This window comes from Dipodomys ordii, unplaced genomic scaffold (assembly GCF_000151885.1).
Source record: "Dipodomys ordii isolate 6190 unplaced genomic scaffold, Dord_2.0 Scaffold82, whole genome shotgun sequence".
Classification (NCBI taxonomy): domain Eukaryota; kingdom Metazoa; phylum Chordata; class Mammalia; order Rodentia; family Heteromyidae; genus Dipodomys; species Dipodomys ordii.
This window is the reverse complement of record NW_012267298.1, coordinates 3,964,870-3,983,712: the sequence shown is the minus strand read 5'-3', so window position 1 is coordinate 3,983,712 and position 18,843 is coordinate 3,964,870. Positions and strand designations below refer to the sequence as shown.

General features: G+C 41.6%; 1 protein-coding gene across 3 annotated transcripts in view; it reads left to right on the top strand.

The window, feature by feature from the left end:
* Asap1 (ArfGAP with SH3 domain, ankyrin repeat and PH domain 1) overlaps positions 1-18,843 on the top strand; it is a 297,167-nt gene that overhangs the window by 237,038 nt on the left and 41,286 nt on the right. For all 3 annotated transcript variants that reach the window (XM_013025186.1, XM_013025185.1, XM_013025187.1), the window contains 5 exons: positions 6,703-6,790; positions 8,337-8,385; positions 12,896-13,059; positions 14,521-14,654; positions 16,518-16,609. In XM_013025186.1, coding sequence (XP_012880640.1) covers positions 6,703-6,790; positions 8,337-8,385; positions 12,896-13,059; positions 14,521-14,654; positions 16,518-16,609 — 527 coding nt within the window. The remainder of the gene's footprint in view (positions 1-6,702; positions 6,791-8,336; positions 8,386-12,895; positions 13,060-14,520; positions 14,655-16,517; positions 16,610-18,843) is intronic.

Here is an 18,843-nt window from a genome sequence, read left to right as displayed (position 1 = left end):
TTACAGTTCAAAGTCTTTATCACTTGCATGTGAAGAAACCATTGAAAGTGATTGGAAAAGACTGCAGTTGACTCTAGTGATCCTTCCCTCTGACAGCACATTAGAGAAGTCTGGAAATGAAGCCCAAAAACTTTTTCCCAAGTAATTCTGATGCTCAGGCACAGTGGAGAACCACTGAATTGCTGCCCTGTTCTTGACCAGTATCATAGAGAGACAAGAAAGGAACTGTGAAGCCTACTACAGTGTTGCTGGTCATTTGTGATCTCATTTGTTGACCCTAGTCAGAACTCAGCCAGTTTGCAATCTGATGCTTATCACCTCCTTTATTCTAGTTGCTTATTCTTTTAGTGTGTGAAGCAGGAAGATCAGAGCCAGTGACATTTGGGAAATGTTTGTAGAAATGTTAAATATTTCTTTCTTACACATGCACATTCTTAGCCAATTGGAAATTAGCCCTGTGGTCAAAATGGTAGAGAAGGTTAGGGCCATATATAGTTACCCACAGTCTAGAATGAAATACTTTAGCTAGCTGGTAAGCTATTTCTCTGTTTAGCTGTAGGAAGGATGGCCAAAAGGAGGAGATTTGAACTTGTGGTCACAAGAACAGTGGTTTGAGTGTGACACAAATGAGTGGGATTCCTCTCCTGATGTACTCAGTGATCAGCAGGAAAATGAGGGAACTGGTCAGAAAGAGCCAGAAAAGGAGAAGCTAGAAAGATAACCTTGCTTGCTTTACTAGTTTTTCAAGTCTAACTTTTGACAGGGAAGCAACATCAAAAGTGGAAAGAGGTTTGTTCTGCTCTCAGCCTTGCCTAGTTTACATCATCTTCTCGATCCTCACTTTGTTCATCTATGAAATAGGTTTAGTACTAGTTTCTATAGTCAGTGCAAGAGTTACTAATACAATTTATGCACATTACCTGTCAGAAAAGATGATCTTTGAGGGGGAAATATTTTGTATTGCTCAAAAAATATTTGTATTGCCCAAAATATAGCAAAACACCTTCCCAAAACCAGTAGTTTTCATGCACTGAGGTTTTGGAGACAATCTTTCTGCAGAGCTGGGTACTTCATCAGGTACTTCATTTCCTGCCAGGACTTCACTGCAGTTAATGAACACGTGTCAGATTTATCACTCCTCCAGGGCAGAGTATGTGTCTTGAGTATTTATTGAATGAAAATATTGAAATAACCATAAGGGTTTAGGCAGCTCTGTTTCCAAGCATTAGTGGAGGAAGGAAAGAGAACATTATCATTTTCTTTTCGTCTCTTCCTACACATCAACCTCAGTGTGGTGGGGTAAGGCTTATTCCAGACTTATTACTAGTATTCACTTCTTGTCTGTGAAGCAGAGCAGGATGATGGGCTGGATGATGGGAGGAAATGATCCCATTTCTGAATACCAATTCCAGTAGCAGCTGCTTTCTGCTCTCAGAGAAAGACGTCTGTTCTAACACATCTCCATTTCCAGCAGAAATGGCACCATGCTGCCTGAGAAGCTGTCTGAGGACAAACATAGAGCTTGTTTTCTTTTGGTAGATACAGAAATAATTCATCAGAATTGATGCCTGCCATTCTTCCTGCACTTCTCTGCATTTATAGCTGAATGGCCAGTTTATTTTTAAGCATGGGAGCATTATGGCAGAAGAATCATGTCTTCATCACCTCTGTTTCTTGGAATGTACCAGGGTTTTCTTAATTAAACTGTTTTCGTTTTCACAAATTAAAAATTCAAATATGTTTGCCATTAGTCCATGTGTAAAACAAACACATCTGTGAACATTGTCAATTGACAAAGAGCAGTTTAAAAACAATATGTATGAGTTTAACCAGTGCATGTTTAAAACAACAGCAACAACAACAACAGGCACTACACAGAACTTCTTTAAAATTAAGATAGTACCAGATGCAGTGGCTCACATCTGAATTCCAGCTGCTTTGGAGGCAGAGATCAGGAGATGCACACATGTCTATGCACACACACACTCATACTCCCTCATATTACTCATACTACTCATACTCCCTCATAGTTCAGAGCCTGGACTGGCAATTCACATACCCTAGAATGATTACTCTTGAGTAATTCAGGTCTGTCTTTAGCTGTGCCTTTAGTCTCCAGTTTAAATTGTAGATTTAATTCAGGTGTTCATCAATGGTCTTCTGTCCTATTCCCCCCCCTTCTCTACCAGCCACCGCCTGAAATGCATGTCACTACCCTGATGAGCAGTGATTTCAGGACTTGTGTGAACTCCTTAACACCACATGTTGTGCCCTTCCTATTCCTCTGCCATTGTTAGCTGCTGCCAATAGGCCCCAACCTTCCCCCCCACTCCCCACTCCGGGACTTCACACTTGCTCCTTTGGACTCACCCAGCTTGTTCCTAATTCCTGCTTACCCTGATCCTCACCAGAAGGCCAAGGCTGCTTGGAGCCTTGTCAGAGTCCTGGGTGCATGTAAGAGCTCAAGCCTGCATTCTGTGGGCACTGGGTCTATTCTTCGTACTTACATAGATCCATTTCCCAGAGCTGTTGGTGGCAATGACCACATACTTTTACATGTGCTTAGAATGTGAAAGAGGCATAAGAACCATCTGCCAAATGTGTAATTAAGCAAGGAAGTACATTGAAGAATTTCTTTCTTCATCAATTAGGGAAGTAGGCACTTAAATGTGAATCAGTTAATCTTTGGAACTGTTGCTTTGGAGAGATGTGTGGGGACCACCTGCTATTCCTTGAGGTGTATGGTCACCCCACCATCTTCCAGGATGTACCCCACATGGAAGCAGAAGAGAAGGAGTGGGAATGCTGATCAGCTCAGACCACTTTCTACTGAGAGCCTTACCTAATCTCCCTGGGCCTCCATTTCTTTATCTAGTGAAAGAAACTAAACTAGATCTCCCCCTGAGAGAGCCATGAGCTAATCAGCGGAAGGTGCCAGAGGAGGAGTCGTTTCATTAGCTACTGAGTGTCCACTGCATGCCTGGCACATTTTCATGAAAAAAGGCATATATATGTATATAATATATATTATATATATACATGTGTATGTATGTGTGTGCCTTTCGTGAGAAGAAAGATGTGATGCACATAGAGTGGTAAGAGTCAAGAAAGAATACAACAGGTGTAAGAGGATGGCATACCAGAGAGTCAGCCCAAGAACTCTTCCTCCCTACTCCTCCAGGATATAGTGACTGGTGAGAGACCTGAGGGAGGGAGTCAGGGGTAAAGGCAGCCAAAGGGCCAGAGCCCCCCTTACCAGCAGAGGGCACTGTGATCCGGTGGCAGGACCCAGCATCAGAAGGCAGGAGGTCCATGGGTACCTAGAGCTCCAGGTACAGATGGACTGAATCATCAACAGCAAGGCTCGGTTCACTAATGTTTCTTGGGCCTTGACTTCTTTTATTTTTTTTCTCTTCTCCTGTACTTAAACAGTATGAAAGCATTTTTTTTAACTGTCCCACCATGCTGTAGCCCAGGGCAAGTCATTTAGTTTCTCTTTGATTCTAGAGGATTGAAACCCTTGGAAAGATTATGTCTTCTTTAATCAATACTCCTATAATTTTTGTCTAAATGTCAAAGTGCTTTGAAATTTTGGAAAGCTGTACAAACATCTGGAATTGCTATTTTTGCTTAGTGATTTCCGTGCTTCTGGCCCTTGAACTTCCATTGAGTTCCATCGAACGTTGTCTCCCCTTTCTAGTGTTCCTGTGCTCAGCACTGGGTATGTCGGCTGCTTGAACGGTCACAAGTTGTGTTGTGTGCTCCTGACAAACCCGGTTACTCAGACGCCTCATGGAAGCTCAGCTTCAGAAAGAGGACTGTATGTAGGCAAAATGTCTGTGGCACAAGAGGTTCATGTTAATGTGGCAAGTCAGTGCAGGCAACCTGACAAGCTTCTGAGGAGTGATCCTGCATGTCAGTGAGTTGGTCATGGAATGATTTAAACCATATAAAACCCTTATCATCAGAAACTCCATCAAAATGCTCTGATACTGTCAAGACTTAGAAATGAGATGTCATATTTCCTTCACTCCAAGCTTTTGTAGCTAGTGTTTGCTATGTCCACTGGGCAGAAATCTGTAAGAATACAAGATGTGTGAAATAAAACGTTGCATTAGTCCTCTATGACATTGAGATGTGCATAATGTCTAAGTTACTGAGTTGTTCACAGAGGTTTTCCTATTTAAGAATCATGAAACTTATTATATATAATCAACTTAAGCTTGGGAAGTTCTTCCTTGTGTCTGGCCCAAATCTTCTATAGTTTGAATACATTTCTTTTCATCTCTGCAAATGGAAAACAGCTGCCAGCCTTTCCGATAACAACCTTTGTGTACTTGAAGATGGTGATTAAGTTTACCCACAGCCTTCTTCCTCCGCTAAGTAATGCCTTCAACCCATCTTCAAAGTTTCCAGATCCCGCCCTCTTAATCATCTCCTGATCTCCTTAAGCTGTTCTACATTCTTCTTTAACTGTGGATTCCAAACATTCTAGGAGTCCTTTGGTGGTCCTGTGTCATTGTCATTCGTATGGGAAATGAACAGTTTTATCAACATCCAGAAAGACAAGCTGTTGTTAGGCTCACATTCTCCCAGTGGACTAGGCCTAGGTTTGTGGATGCAGATGTGCATTTGGGAGGATCAGGCCTGTGGAAGTCAACCTCAAGCTCAGCTCTAAGAAACACGTGCTGCCCTGTGCCACCTCTTCTGGATTCAGCAGCCAGGAATCCGTTTCCAGTGGTTTCCTCTCTAAGTATCCCAGTGGTTTCCAGTATTTTAGGTTTCCTGTGTTTTGCTGCTGTTTCTATGTCTAAATCAAGGCATGTGCAATGATAATGATATGCCTTAGAGTCTCTCTTTGTCTTCATAGATAGTTTGCTTTGGAATAGCCAGATAGGGGATAGGGGGCGTGGTTTTCTGTGTCTTCTCTCATTGAAACCATGGAGCAGAGAAGCTCTCAAAAAGAGAGCACAGAAAGTTAAGAGAGCTGTGTTGTGTCATTGAAACAGTGATGATCATATACCATCTTCATTGCTTGAGGCTTTGATTGATTCATTGATACCACCTCTGTCCTCTTTCTCCTCTGTTTCCCCTAAAGCCCTGTGTTTCTTGGAAACTAGGGGATGTTTGGTCACCACTGTCAGTTAAGGCACAGGCGAGTCTGACCAGAGCGTTCCATTGCTCACTTCCACAGGCTTCTCCTGCTGAAGCAAAACCCAGCTCATTCTCCAGTCAGCCCTGCAGCATCCGGGGGCATGGCGTTGGCATGGCCAGCACATGACCTCGGACAAGCGCAGGCAGGAGGGCCGCATCCCTCAATGGCATGACTAGATATGTGGGGTCAGCTTGGAATGTGTGATCAGAAGTGTGCTGATAAGTGATCTGAAATCCTTATGACATTCCTCTTTCTAGATATAGGGCTGTGAAACAATGGCTCCAGGGTAGAAATTACCTTGGTACTTTTAAAATATATAATTTTATTGTTATTAGTAAGGTTTTATAGAGAGGGGTTACCATTCCATAAACCAGGTAATGAATTGATTTCTTTCCCTTCCTTTGCTCTCTCCCAGTTTCCTCTTCCATCCTTGCCCACAAGTTACATAGTTCATTTTCCACACAGTATATACTAAATACCATGACTACGTTTGTTCACACTTCTCCCTCCCTTTCTGTGCCCCTTCTGCCCCCCAAAAGAAAAAAACTAAAATTGAAAACAACAATAACAGAAAAATACATGTTTCCATTTCCTGGGATTCCTTTCAATAAATAGTATTTTAAATGATCAGGAGATGCCTTAGGGTTCCTCCCTTAAAAGTATCCTCCTTTGTGGGCTTGGAAGGTGGCTCAGTGGTAGAGCGCTTGCCTTGCATGCATGAGGCCCTGGGTTCAATTCCTCAGCACCACATAAGCAAAAAGAAAAAAGCTGGAAGTGGCGCTGTGGCTCAAGTGGTAGAGCGCTAGCCTTTAGCTGAAGAGCTGAGGGACAGCGCTCAGGCCCAGAGTTCAAGCCCCACGACCGGACCCCCCCCCCAAAAAAAAGTGTCCTCCTTTAGTCTGGTTTTTGTGTGAATGCCTAGAATCCTGTATAAGTTATCATGTACAGATACATTTTAGGTCTAGTTTCCACGTGAGAGAAGCATGTACCATTTGTCTCTTTGAGCTGTTCCAGTCCATCCATTTCCCTGTAAATGACATAATGTTAGTCTTTCTAGTGGATGGATAAAAGTCCATTGTGTATATGTGACATATCTATCTACTTTTAATGAGAAGTAATATATATTGTAATTACCACCAAATTTTGTGGATACTTAGAACTCCAAGTTTGGGATAACTGATCACTGGAATCATTGTGAATTAGACTGAATCACAGCATGGCTACATTTCACACTAAGATATGGTTTTGGAAGTGCCAACTGTGTGCTTGACTTGTAGAACTTCCTGTAGTCCATTTGCAGCTTCCTAGTCTTTCAATGCCAGGGTTATTCTTGATTCCATTCTGATTAGTCAGCAGGATATTAGGTACAATTAAAAGATACTGTATAGGGCACTTAAAATTCTTTTCCTTCTTTAATGAGATGTAGAATTCCAGATCTTGCTACAGTGTATTCTTGTGGCCCTGAGCAGTCCTTGTGACCCTGGGTATGGTGCTATGGGTAGACAAGAGAAATAATGCTACATTAACTTTGTGTCTCTTTTGTCTAGTCTAACAGGCAGCCAGCTAAGTTGAACCTTCTCACCTGCCAGGTGAAACCAAATGCTGAGGACAAGAAGTCTTTTGACCTCATATCACGTGAGTCCTTCCTGCCTGCCTGCCTCCCTCCTACCCTCCCACCCTTCCTCCCACCCTTCTTCCCTCCCTCCCTCCCTCCCTCCCTTCCTTCCTTCCTTCCTTCCCTCCCTCCCTTCTTTCTTCCTTCCTTTTTCTGGGGTTGGTGTATGTGTGTTGGGTGCCAGTTTGTGCCCTAGCACTGTCCCTGAGGTTTTGGCTGAAAGCTAGCTCTCTACCACTGGAGCCATTCACTTTCAGGGGCTCATTGGTGATAAGAGTCTCACAGACTTTCCTTCCCGGGTCTGGCTTTGAACCATAATCCTCAGAGCTCAGCCTCCCAAGTGGCTAGGATTATAGGCATGAGCTACTGGCACTTGGCCATGTGAGTTCTTTTTAAAAGTACTCTGAGTTGGTTAGTGTGGGTTCTAAGACCACATTTCTCTTTGCTGCAGATTAAAGCAGCAGTAGCTCCCAAGCAGACCCCCTCCTTGTCCTCCATACAACTTCTGGTTATTTCTGCATGTGCAGCTCTAGGAAGACCCCTGAAGTTTCCTTTTCTTGTTTGTTTGCTTTTTGTTTTTAGACTAGATCCTACTGTGTTGCCCAGTATAGTGTCAAATTCATGAGGTCAAAGTGGTCTTCCTGTCTCAGCTTCATGAGTAACCGAGCCTCTGGGTGAGCACCCCCTCACCCAGCTTCTTTGGGTCTCAAGTGTGCTGAGCCCATGTGTAGCCAGGGAGACCTGACAGTGTCAGATCTGGCATTATTGTTAGCGGTACTTGAGGTTTTTTAGCACAAGGCCTTGTGCTTGCTAGGCAGGTACTCTGGTATGCGGTGTTTTGACATACATGTCGTCTCTGTCTTGGGAAGGTGAGGGTCTTAGAAAGAGTCACATAGGAAGCGCTAAGTAACTGTGACTTCTCCTGTCTATGTTGAAGTCATCTTGCAAATCTTGAATTTTAAGAAGGAACTTCACTGGGGTTGGAGGCATGGCTCAGTTGGTAGAATGCTAGCCAGGGAGTGAAAGCATCAGGTACCAAGCTCCAATCCCGCTCTTCCGACAGAAAAAAAAAAAAGAAAGAAAAGAAAAGAAAGAACTTCCTTGTGGACACAGACCTTCCCTGCTTCCTCCCTCCTGTACTTGGTGACAAAGGTTGAGCCTTTCTTCCTTAGAACCTGGTTCAACCAGAGAGCAGCCTCGCATGGGGGATAGGGGCAGAGCTAACCTGCATGTAGATTCTCAGGGTCAGAGAAATGGAGGCCCATTGATGGCTGGTAAGGAGACTCTGACATGCTCAATGACGTGCACCACTGAGCCTCTTCCCCTCTTATCTTGTGGATCTGAAGAGGTGCTTAAGATGTGCTCAGCAGTTGTGGTATTTTATTATATTCCTGTTGTACTTAAAAAAAATTACTGATAGCAAATTGTTTTCCTGCTGAAACACAGTGATATAAAAACAAAATGATATTAAATTGCTACTTTTACTGCATGTGTTTTTGGTTTTTCAGGAACTTAAAAATCTGCATTATCCTGAAGGTTCACTTTGTTTTCTCTTTGGTATTTCAGATAATAGGACATATCACTTTCAGGCAGAAGATGAGCAAGATTATGTAGCGTAAGTAGTTTTGAAATAATAGCACAATGACAAATTGAAAGAACTGCTCTGAGTGCCATTCAGTCTCCTTTTCTACTCTGGACCTTACCACTCCACTTCTGCTGGTGTCTCCTGCAAGCTGGGCTTCAGCCTGGGCACCCCCAGGCTCCGGCTTCCTCTTGCTGTCCACGGCCCCTACACACCATCCTGCACTCCTCTAGTGTACATCCTCAGCCCTCTTGAGACGGATGCTTTATGCATCTTTTAGTCATACCACCTGTACTGAGAAGGGGCCTGCTTGCTCCGTGCTTCTTGCCTGATGCATAAGCCTGTCTACCAGATGCCCGACTATTCCCCTGAGAGGGGCAGAGGAGCCTGGCCAGGTGCCACATAGGTAAAGGGAGCGTCACACAGTGGGAGGGAGCTTGAGGTCACCAAGTACTTGGTCTCCATCCTGCGCCATCTTTATTCCTCTTCTTTCCTGTAGCTCAGTGACCTGCCATGACTGCCAAATACAGTGTATTGCTATTAGCTTCTCAGCTGCTTACATGGGTGTAAGAGCAGCAACTTAAGCCTTTTGTTGTTGGTTTATTTTGTTGTGTTTCAGAACTGGGGTTTGAACTCAGCACCTTGCACTCATACTTTGCCTTTATTGCTCAAGGCTAGTAGTCTATCATTTGAGCCACTGCCCCACTACTGCTCTTTGCTGGTTAATTGGCAATAAGAGTCTCTTGGACTTTATTGCGCTGGCTGATTTTGTACTATAATTCTCAGATCTCTGCCTCCTGTGTAGCTAGGAATACAGGCATGTACCACCAGCACCCAGCCCACGTTTTTCTAACAAGTTCTTGGAGTAATTTGGATCAAACTTCATCAACATTAATAATTATTCCTTCACTAATTACATCCAGAGCACTGCAGGTGATGTTCACACCCATTTTTCCTCACAATCTATCTTCCTTTCTTCTCTCCTTCACGTACGCGCACATACACACTTCTCTTGAATGTTACACCAAGGAGACAGAAGAATAGGAAATGGATAGAAAGTATGAAGCACTGGGAAAATGGCAAAGAAGAAAATGGCTACGAAAAGAAAAAAAGAAGGAAGAACAAGATCCATCTATCAGATCCTCCACTGGCATGAGCACCACATAGCCAGTAGCGCTGCGGGCACTGAAGTGTAGACTGAGTGGAGCCCTGCTCTGAAGGAGCAGCCACGCTAGGAGCGAGGAGGCTGTGCTGGGACAGCCCACACTCAGATCAAACGCTCTGCTGGGTTCTCGGATCTGTTGCTCAAAAGTGACCTTCTAGTGCATGGTAGGCCTGAGCTGGCTCCAGAAAGCTGTAAATACTCTGAGATCCTAGTATGGAGGAGCCACAGGACTACTCCATATAACTAATGCAGAGTTGACAGACTGGGTGACGACCAAGAACCAAGTAGGAAAGGAAGATGGTGAAAGACTGCCTTCCAGATTCTCAGATAGGTGATACTTACTGAGATGAGACCGTGTTAAGTGTATATCTTCTGCCTTATTAGTCCTCACAGGAGAGGACTAATGCCCCTATGTCTACCTGTGGAAACAGGCACATTGTGCCCATCTTCAGACAAGTTCCTGATTAGCTAAGTTTTAACCCGGACCATTCCATAACCACATTGAAATATTGCTTCCCATGTCTGATTCTACTCTTTCCTCTTTCCATTTCTGCAAAGCTCTGAATTGAAGACAAGTGGGAGATGTATGAAGTAGAGGGCAGATGCACTTCATCTTTGTTCCCTTTTGTCTCAAACCAAGGCCTTCAGTATCTTATTTATTTTTGCGATTTATGGGTAATTCTATACCAGTTTTGTTAAATAATGGTTTGCCTGTGAGTTGTGATGTTCTCTGGGCTAGGGCTGCTGAGTCCGTAGGGGAAATTTTGCACGTTTTCTACTTTGGATCTCTTTGGGTACCAGGAGGGAAGCCCCAGGTTTTTTTTTTTTTGGCCTCCAGATTTACATAGAGGGCATCATTGAGTTCCCTAACCATGGGAAAATGTCCAGTGAAATTAAATGAGGAAATCCCTTCTCGCAGAATCAAAAGGCAGGTACAAAAAGAGCAGATGCATGTTTGAAGGTCAGTGATGTGGCTTCTAGGAGAAGCTCTGCCCACCCAGGGCTTCTGTCCTTCAGGAAGAATGTTGTATCAGTATGCAGCTGAGTGGATGGGAATTACAGATCTAACTTGCCAAACTCTGAAAGTGAGAATAAAATGTAGGAAGTCCCTAACACAGCAGCAGTTTATTCTTTTTTTTTCTTTTTCTTTTAATTGTTCTGGCGTAGCAGCAGTTTATTCTTTTGCCTTGTAGAAACTCTAACCAACTTTCCAAGTATGGTAATAAAATTATGCACTATATTGTTTTTTATACTTTGTGGTATGCATGTTACTTTAAAAGAACTTGAATTTTTTAATTTTTTTTTTGCCAGTCATGGGCCTTGAACTCTGGGCCTGGGCGCTGTCCCTCAGCTCTTCAGCTCAAGGGTTTTCTGATTTTCACAACAAATTTCATTTTTTAAAAAATCATGAGCCCTGGGATAAAGAAGCAAGTATATAATGAAAGGAACTCTGAAAAGGAAGTCAGCAAACGTAGCTTTTCCTCCCAGCCAGACTCAGTACAGCTGGGTTAGACCCAGAACCTTCCTGGAAGATACCAGTCTGTATGACTAATAACCAAAATAATGCTTGAGGAAAGCATACAATTCCTAGTTTTTAGTTTGAAATAAAATAATAATTTTAAAGGTTGTATTATTTAAAACGTATTCACTGATAGACCCATGCCCAACCTGTTGTAAAAAAGTCAAGCTGGCAAATCTCATAGATCGCTGAAGGTGAGCGCCACCTAGAGTCAAAGGTGTGCCATGCACTTACATATTGTAAGCAGTCTGGTTTGGCTTTAAATTCTCATACAGTTTCTGTCACTTCTTCAAACACTCACTGTAGAAAGTGCTTTGCTTAATAGCCATCATAGTATCTGGCCTATCGCATACCAAAGAAACAGCACTCCGTTCTGAGTCTCACTGTTTCCACTTGAGAGCAAGTGTCCATTAAGAACATAAAAGCAATGGCTTGCCATGGTTTTCATTTTCTTTCCAAAAACTAAATTTGGATTTTTTTCCTCATTCATGAAAATAATACAGATTCTTAGATTTGGAGAATTACAGAAAGGCATGAAATTAAGCTGTCCTCCATTAGTTTCTTCTTAAAGAGAATCAAAGACAAACCATACCGACACTTTGTTGAAACTTCTTCCAGCCTTTCTCTCCCAAACATAAATACCTAATGTACACATATCTTTAAACTTGAAATTATATCATGAAACATGTTTTTCCCTGTTTTAATTAAACATGAGCATTTCTCTGTCATCAAAAATTATTTGAAACTTAAAAACTGTTCTATTTTATTATTATTTTATCAGTGTTTTGCCACGTTCAAGTGGCTCACACCTATAATCCTAGGACTTAGGAGGCTAAGATCTGAGAATCATGGTTTAAAACCAGCCTAGGCAGGAAATTCTATGAGACTCTGATCTCCAGTTAATCACCAAAAATCCAGAAGTGGAGGTGTGGCTCAAGTGGTAGAGGGCTGGCCTGGAGCCTCAAGACTTGCACACGTGCACACACAATATAATAATGCCCTATTGGGGCTGGGAAGTTGGCTCAGTGGTAGAGCGCTTGCCTTGCATGCCTGAGGCCCTGGGTTCGATTCCTCAGCAACACATAAGCAAAAAGAAAAAAGCCAGAAGTGGTGCTGTGGCTCAAGTGGTAGGGCACTAGCCTTGAGCTGAAGAGCTGAGGGACAGCGCTAAGGCCCAGAGTTCAGGCCCCACAACCGGACCAAAAAAAAAAATAATGCCCTATTGTTGAGTGTTTGGTTTTATGCATAGCTTTGTAGCAAAGGGGTATTATATTAGTATATGGTGGACTTACCTGTAATCAAATAAACTGCATTCTTTGTATTCTAAATGTCAGTATGTTTCCAAGTTATTTTGCCTTTTTACAACCATACATTTTTATGGCTGCTGCTAATGAAGTAACCCTTCATTTCCACTGTTAAATATTCCTGTAGACATGGACTTCTAGGGAAGAGATGCCTTTTGCTGCATTCCTATATCTATTTCTCACTTTTCTATCTTATGGTTACATTGGGTTCATCCCTTTCTAGCCTTCTCCTCTCTAGCTTTCCCTTTATTCTGTTCACATGGGAAGATAAACATGTGGATATTCATGTAATTCCTGTCTTACATTGGCTTTTTCTCATCTAGTCCAGTATCTAATGTTTTTCTTATGTGTTGCTTTGGATTTCTCTTTGCATGTATGTGCATTTGTGTGTAGTGAGGATTGAACCTAGTACCTTGTTGCTAGGCACACATTCTTTATCTTGTCCCATCAAATTTAGTCTCTCCATTTTCCTCACTTTATTGCTCTTTTTTGCAGTGGGGATAGAAAAGAATGGCCAGTCCTTTCTGAAGGCCTTCTCTGATGTTTTGATCACAGATGGATATCAGTATTGACAAACAGCAAAGAAGAGGCTCTAACCATGGCCTTTCGTGGTGAGCAGAGCACAGGGGAGAACAGCTTGGAAGACTTGACAAAAGCCATCATTGAAGATGTCCAGCGGCTCCCTGGGAATGACGTGTGCTGTGACTGTGGCTCATCAGGTATCCTTCCCCTACTTGAAATGGCTTCTGAGGTCCTCTTTTCCTATAATTACTTAAAGCCTTATCTCCTATGGACGTGCACACAATGTGTATTCCCAATATCAATATTCCCTGAGCTGCTCTTACTTACACTGTTCTCTCTACCTGGAAAGCTCCTATGTATCCTCCAAAGTGATTACCTGCCTCAGTGCTCCCTTTCCTACTGTGTTCAGTTAAATAAAAATCATAGACATAAGGGGGAAAGCATAGGACTTGGTGTCCATATTTTAAATCATAAGTCTGCTATTCAGCAGAATTGTCTCATACTGAGCTCTTCTCTATTGTAGTCCGCAGATACTAATACACCTCCATTGTAAGTACTTGATAAAATAATAGGGGCTAGGGACTGGTTGGGATGTGACACAAACTCTTCTTCCTTCCTGCTTCCATAGAGGTGTCTCCTTCCCATGGATTTCTTTTATTACCGATACATTACCAACTGCTGACACTTACGGTTTGTGCCAAGGAATGTGCTAGATGTTTTATTTATATGATTATGTTATATCGTCATAGAAGCTTTGTGAGCAAGATACTAATCTCCTCATTCATTAGATGAGAAGTTTTTTGTTTAAGATCATGCAACTGGGGGGTGAACACTGCTACAAAATCTGATGTTCTTTATTTTTGTTTGTTTTGTGTTTTGAACTTTTTATGATGCTTAGAGATGGAACCCCAGCTCCTTATTGACGTTACGCAAGCACTCTACCACTAGGTTAATTCCCCAGCCTAAAGCTGGCGTTAGGATATGTTTATTGTTCTACTTACTGGGCTTTACCACACAGGATGTCATAGCACCTCAGAAAAAGAGTCTCAGGTTGACTGTCATGTAAACCTAAGTGCTTTAAGACAATGGCAGAGGAATAGTAAATACTGAGGTGCTAGCCAATCAAAAGGAAAGAAATGACATTTTAGTGACATAGAAATAATTGTGCCCACAGTTCTGGAGGAATCTTTTGGTCATAAGGCACTGGAAAACATTGAAAGTTCAGTATTTATGGCTGTCTTATTGCCAAGAGGAATGTAAGGAGAAGAATGGTGGGTAAAGCTAGTTGCAACTAGACTAATGACAGCTTCAGAATCTAGGCCGCAGTTGCAGGATTTAGGGCCTTCACCTCCCTTATTCAGGGATGGTAGTGGCATTAAGGGAACCTTCCCACAAATCTTGAGGACATTGCATAGGATCTCCTAGGAAACAGGTTTCTCAAATAAGCTACAAGGATTAAGGCTTGATTGTGTTTTTAAATAAATGTGGAAGAGAAACTTTTATATTAATCCCTAGGCTAAACAACAAGCATCTATGTCTTCAATTTAAATTTTTCCCTCTTAATAATTCTTACCAGGTCTTACTACTATTTTAGTTTTCTTGATATTTGGCATACAAAGTTACCTATCTTGTTTGTTTTCATTAAATCTTTTCTACAGAACCCACATGGCTTTCAACCAACTTGGGTATTTTAACATGTATAGAATGTTCTGGAATCCATAGGGAAATGGGTGTTCACATTTCTCGAATTCAGTCTTTGGAACTAGACAAATTAGGAACTTCTGAACTCTTGGTAAGTCTTGGCTTGTACTTTGGAAGAGAACTTTCATTGTCCTGAATATAATTAAAATATTACTTTGTGGTCTTTGTTTGTGTTCAGTACAAAGAATGCTTATTCCTAAATTGTATGTATTTGCTTAGATGTTTAAAACTTAACTTGTGTGATGTGTAAGACTTACTGTTTTCTATTTCCTATTTGAAGAAATGGTGACTCACGCAACTTTTCTTTGGGGATGGACTTCTTCCAAGCTGCTTTTTTACTTTAGGAAGAGGTTTCTTTTGTGATTCACTGTAATGGCAATTATAATCACATGTTTCCATTACCACCTACTGGCTAATGATTGAAAAGTTTTTCCCAGTTTTGTTTCTGCTTGTATGTTAATAAAGTACCCATGAATTGAAAATGGCCTATTCCGTACTGTCACAAAAGTAGTTACTTTTGAAACCATAACTACTTCCAGTAGTGAAGAAATAAAGTGTATGTGGAGTTGTCTTGCTTAGTGTTATGCGAAAAAGGCATGACTAGTTAAACTTGTTTTCTTGAACCATTTCTCCACACACACCCATCATGATTCACCCAAACTTGAAGTCCTCATAAGGTCCAAACTAAATTGGTCCTGATCAAAGGCCCACTTAGCATCCTCATCATTTACAGGACTATAAGAGTGAGATTTGTTAAGGGAAGTGGAACTCCTCCTTGAGCAGAATCCGAATGAAATGGAACTCAGATAAACTGGAAACCTAGCATATCACTAACCTCTGCCAAAGAAAAAGCTAGGGCAGTTAGCCACCCAGCTGCAGGCTTTGCCATCTGTGCATCCACTGAACAGTGATGTGGCTTGTGTTGTATGAGCCTTCTCACTTGTGAAGGAGGGAATTATGCTGGTACTTAGCTCTTCATTTCACTTTAGCATTTCAGAGGAAGACTCAGGCCTAATTCCTGAAACACATTTTCCCTTAGTATAGGACTAGTGCCATACCATCTCTTTGACCTGTGAAAATGAGACCCAATTGACATCTAAACATAGGAAAATAAAGTGCTAAACATTTGCTGCAAAATAGACCCAAGATTTGGGCTGGGAAGGTGCTTCAGTGGCAGAGTGTTTGCCTTGCATGCATGAGGCCCTGGGTTTGATTCCTTAGCACCACATAAGCAGAAAAAGCCGAAAGTGGTACTCTAGCTCAAGTGGTAGAGCGCTAACCTTGAGCTGAAGAGCTGAGGGACAATGCCCAGGCCCAGAGTTCAGGCCCCACGGCCGACAAAAATAAATAAATAAAAAAAATAGATCCAAGATTCTTCACCCAAATACCCACTTGCATGAGTATTCCTTAACATTTTGCATTACTGTTAGAACTGTATGTGATAAAGATCTTGAGCCCAGAAGCAAAATGCTTCTTGGCTCTTCTTCTCTTGCTACCCCTAGCATCTTACCATGTGCCAAATAAGTAATCCTACTTTCTCCCCTGGTCAATATTAAATGAAAGTATATGGCTGAGTAGCAAAGCTGTTGCTGTTCATGTCCATTGAGAATTTATATTAGACTAACATGGAGCCTGCTCTTTTTGCTCTCTGATTGTTCGTATGTCTATAAGTCCAGCTCCTTGTTGCTTCTGGCATTTATCACATATTTATAGACATTATTTCTTGTCATTGGCCTGATCCCACTAGACTCTGGCTGAGTCCCTATGGGAAGGGAACATGGTTTACCATTCCTAAAAGTTCAATACCTAGCACATAATGAATACTCAGTAAATTTTGATTGAACAGATAGACAGATGAGGGAAAATATAATCCCCAAATTCTCAAAAGCAAAATAATAGGAAAGTTTTAACTGTAGTAACAAGCTTACCATAGTGTGTTTTGTTTCTGTTACAGCTGGCCAAGAATGTAGGAAACAATAGTTTTAATGATATTATGGAAGCAAATTTACCCAGCCCTTCACCAAAACCCACTCCTTCGAGTGATATGTAAGTACTTCTAATATATTGAATACTTGACCCACTCCATAATTGTTTTTCTATCTTCCCCAGAATCTTAGTGGTTATATTTCTCCTATCTTCAGGGAAAAGCAAAGTGTTTTGAATGTGTTTCTTGGACACAATTCTTTTTCTTTTTAATTTTCTCTCTTTTATTTTTTATATGTTTTTATTGTGAAAATACTGTACAGAGGGGTTACAATTACATGAGTAAGGTAATGAGTGTGTTTCCTATGAAGCACTGTTGCCTCCTCCTTTGTTTTTCCCCTACCATCCCTTCCTTCTCCACCTCCCCAACTACTCTCCCCCACCCCTGCCAAAGTTTTAAAGTATGTTTTCAACATATTATCTTGTACATCTCATTGTTACAATGGGTCAACCTGTATCCCTATTTAAGCATTTTGTTTTTTCCCTTCCCCTCCCCAAATTAGAAAAGTGTATATACAAGATGCAGGTCACCAGAATCAAATACAAAGAAACAAAAAAAATCACATAGTAATTATAAATATGTTCAAAACAATAGCAAACAAGAGAAAAACATTCTTGGGACACAAATTCTTTCTTTCTTTTTTTTTTTTTGGGGGGGGGTCCAGTCATGGGGCCTGAACTCTGGGCCTGGGCACTGTCCCTCAGCAATTCAGCTCAAGGCTAGCGCTCTACTACTTGAGCCATAGCGCCACTTCCGGCTTTTTTCTTTTTGCTTATGTGGTGCTGAGGAATCGAACCCAGGGCCTCAGGCATGCAAGACAAGTGCTCTACCACTGAGCCACCTTCCCAGCCCCACAAATTCTTTTCATCAGCACCTTCCTTAGGTGGTTGCAGGCAAGTGCCTCCTCTGTGGAGCACAGATCTTCAAGAGGACATGGCAAGTTGTGACAAATAATACAATACAAAGACAGTGGTAGACTCTCAGTAAATTGGAGAAATTCCAAATGCTCAACAACCCACTCAACAAGGCTCTGAGGAAACAGATATCCTGCCCAATATTTTGCCAGTAAGAATACAAAGACAAATTAGCCATACTTACCAAAACTATAAATGTATTACCACTATTATCTTGCCCATGTAATTGTAACCCCTCTGTACAGTATTGTCACTATAAAAAAAATGTATTAACTCTTTAAGTTGGTTATCTCACTTCTAGGGATTCATTCCTATTTTATGATAGAAAAAGATTAAGAAATAAAGCAAGTGACTATTGACAGGCATCTGAGTAAGTAGTTTATAGTATAGCCAAACAGTAGAATGCTATATAGATATGAGAAAGAACAAACTTTCCAATGTTTTCATTTGAGATGATTTCCAGGGTTATTATTTAAAAAAAAAAAAGACAAGGTGAAGAAAATAGATTGCTTTGGGGAAGAGAAGTATTAAGTATGGAGAAATATGCTTATTCCTTGATCCAGACTCAGAAACTTAATTTTGCCTAAATTTGATGATAAACCTTTCCTTGACAAGCCAGGAGCTAATGCTTACACCTGTAATCCTTGCTACTCAGGAGGCTGAGATCTGAGGATTGCAGTTTGAAGCCAGCCCAGGCAGCAAAGTCCCCAAGAGAATTTTATCTCCAATTAACTAATCAAAAAATCTGAAAGTGGTGCTGTGGCTCAAAGTTGTAGAAAGCTTGTCTTTAGTAAAAGAGCTTAGAGACAGCATACAGGTCCTGAGTTCAAGCCCCATGACTGACCCAAAAAAAAAAAAAGCCCCTTTCCTTGAACTCTCACTTCCTAGACTTAGAAGGCAAATAGATTTAGATAGGACTGGGATGTGGCTCAAGTGGTGAAGCATTCGCCTACCAAGTCCAAGGCCCTGTATTCAATATCAAATACTACCATATAGATTTGAGATAGTACAGAATGCTTAAGCATATATGGGTTAGTTAGTTTCACATTGCTGTGACAAAATATGTAAACAACTTAAAAGAGAAGAGAACTTTTTGGTTTTACAGTTTCACTCTAGAGTTAGCCACCTCCACCACCATGAGCCTGAGTCAACATACCAGGTATCAGAGTTTAGTGAAGGAAAGCTGTGTACCTCATGGCAGCCAGGAAACAGAGCAGGAAAAGTCAGGGACAAGATGTATGCCATTCAAAGACATACCTCCCTGTGACCCACTTCCTCCAATCAGATCCCACTTCCTGATAGTACTTTCACCATGAACCCATCAGTGGCTTAGTCCATGATGGAATCAGTCACCCATCAATAGCACTAATACCTGGAGACCA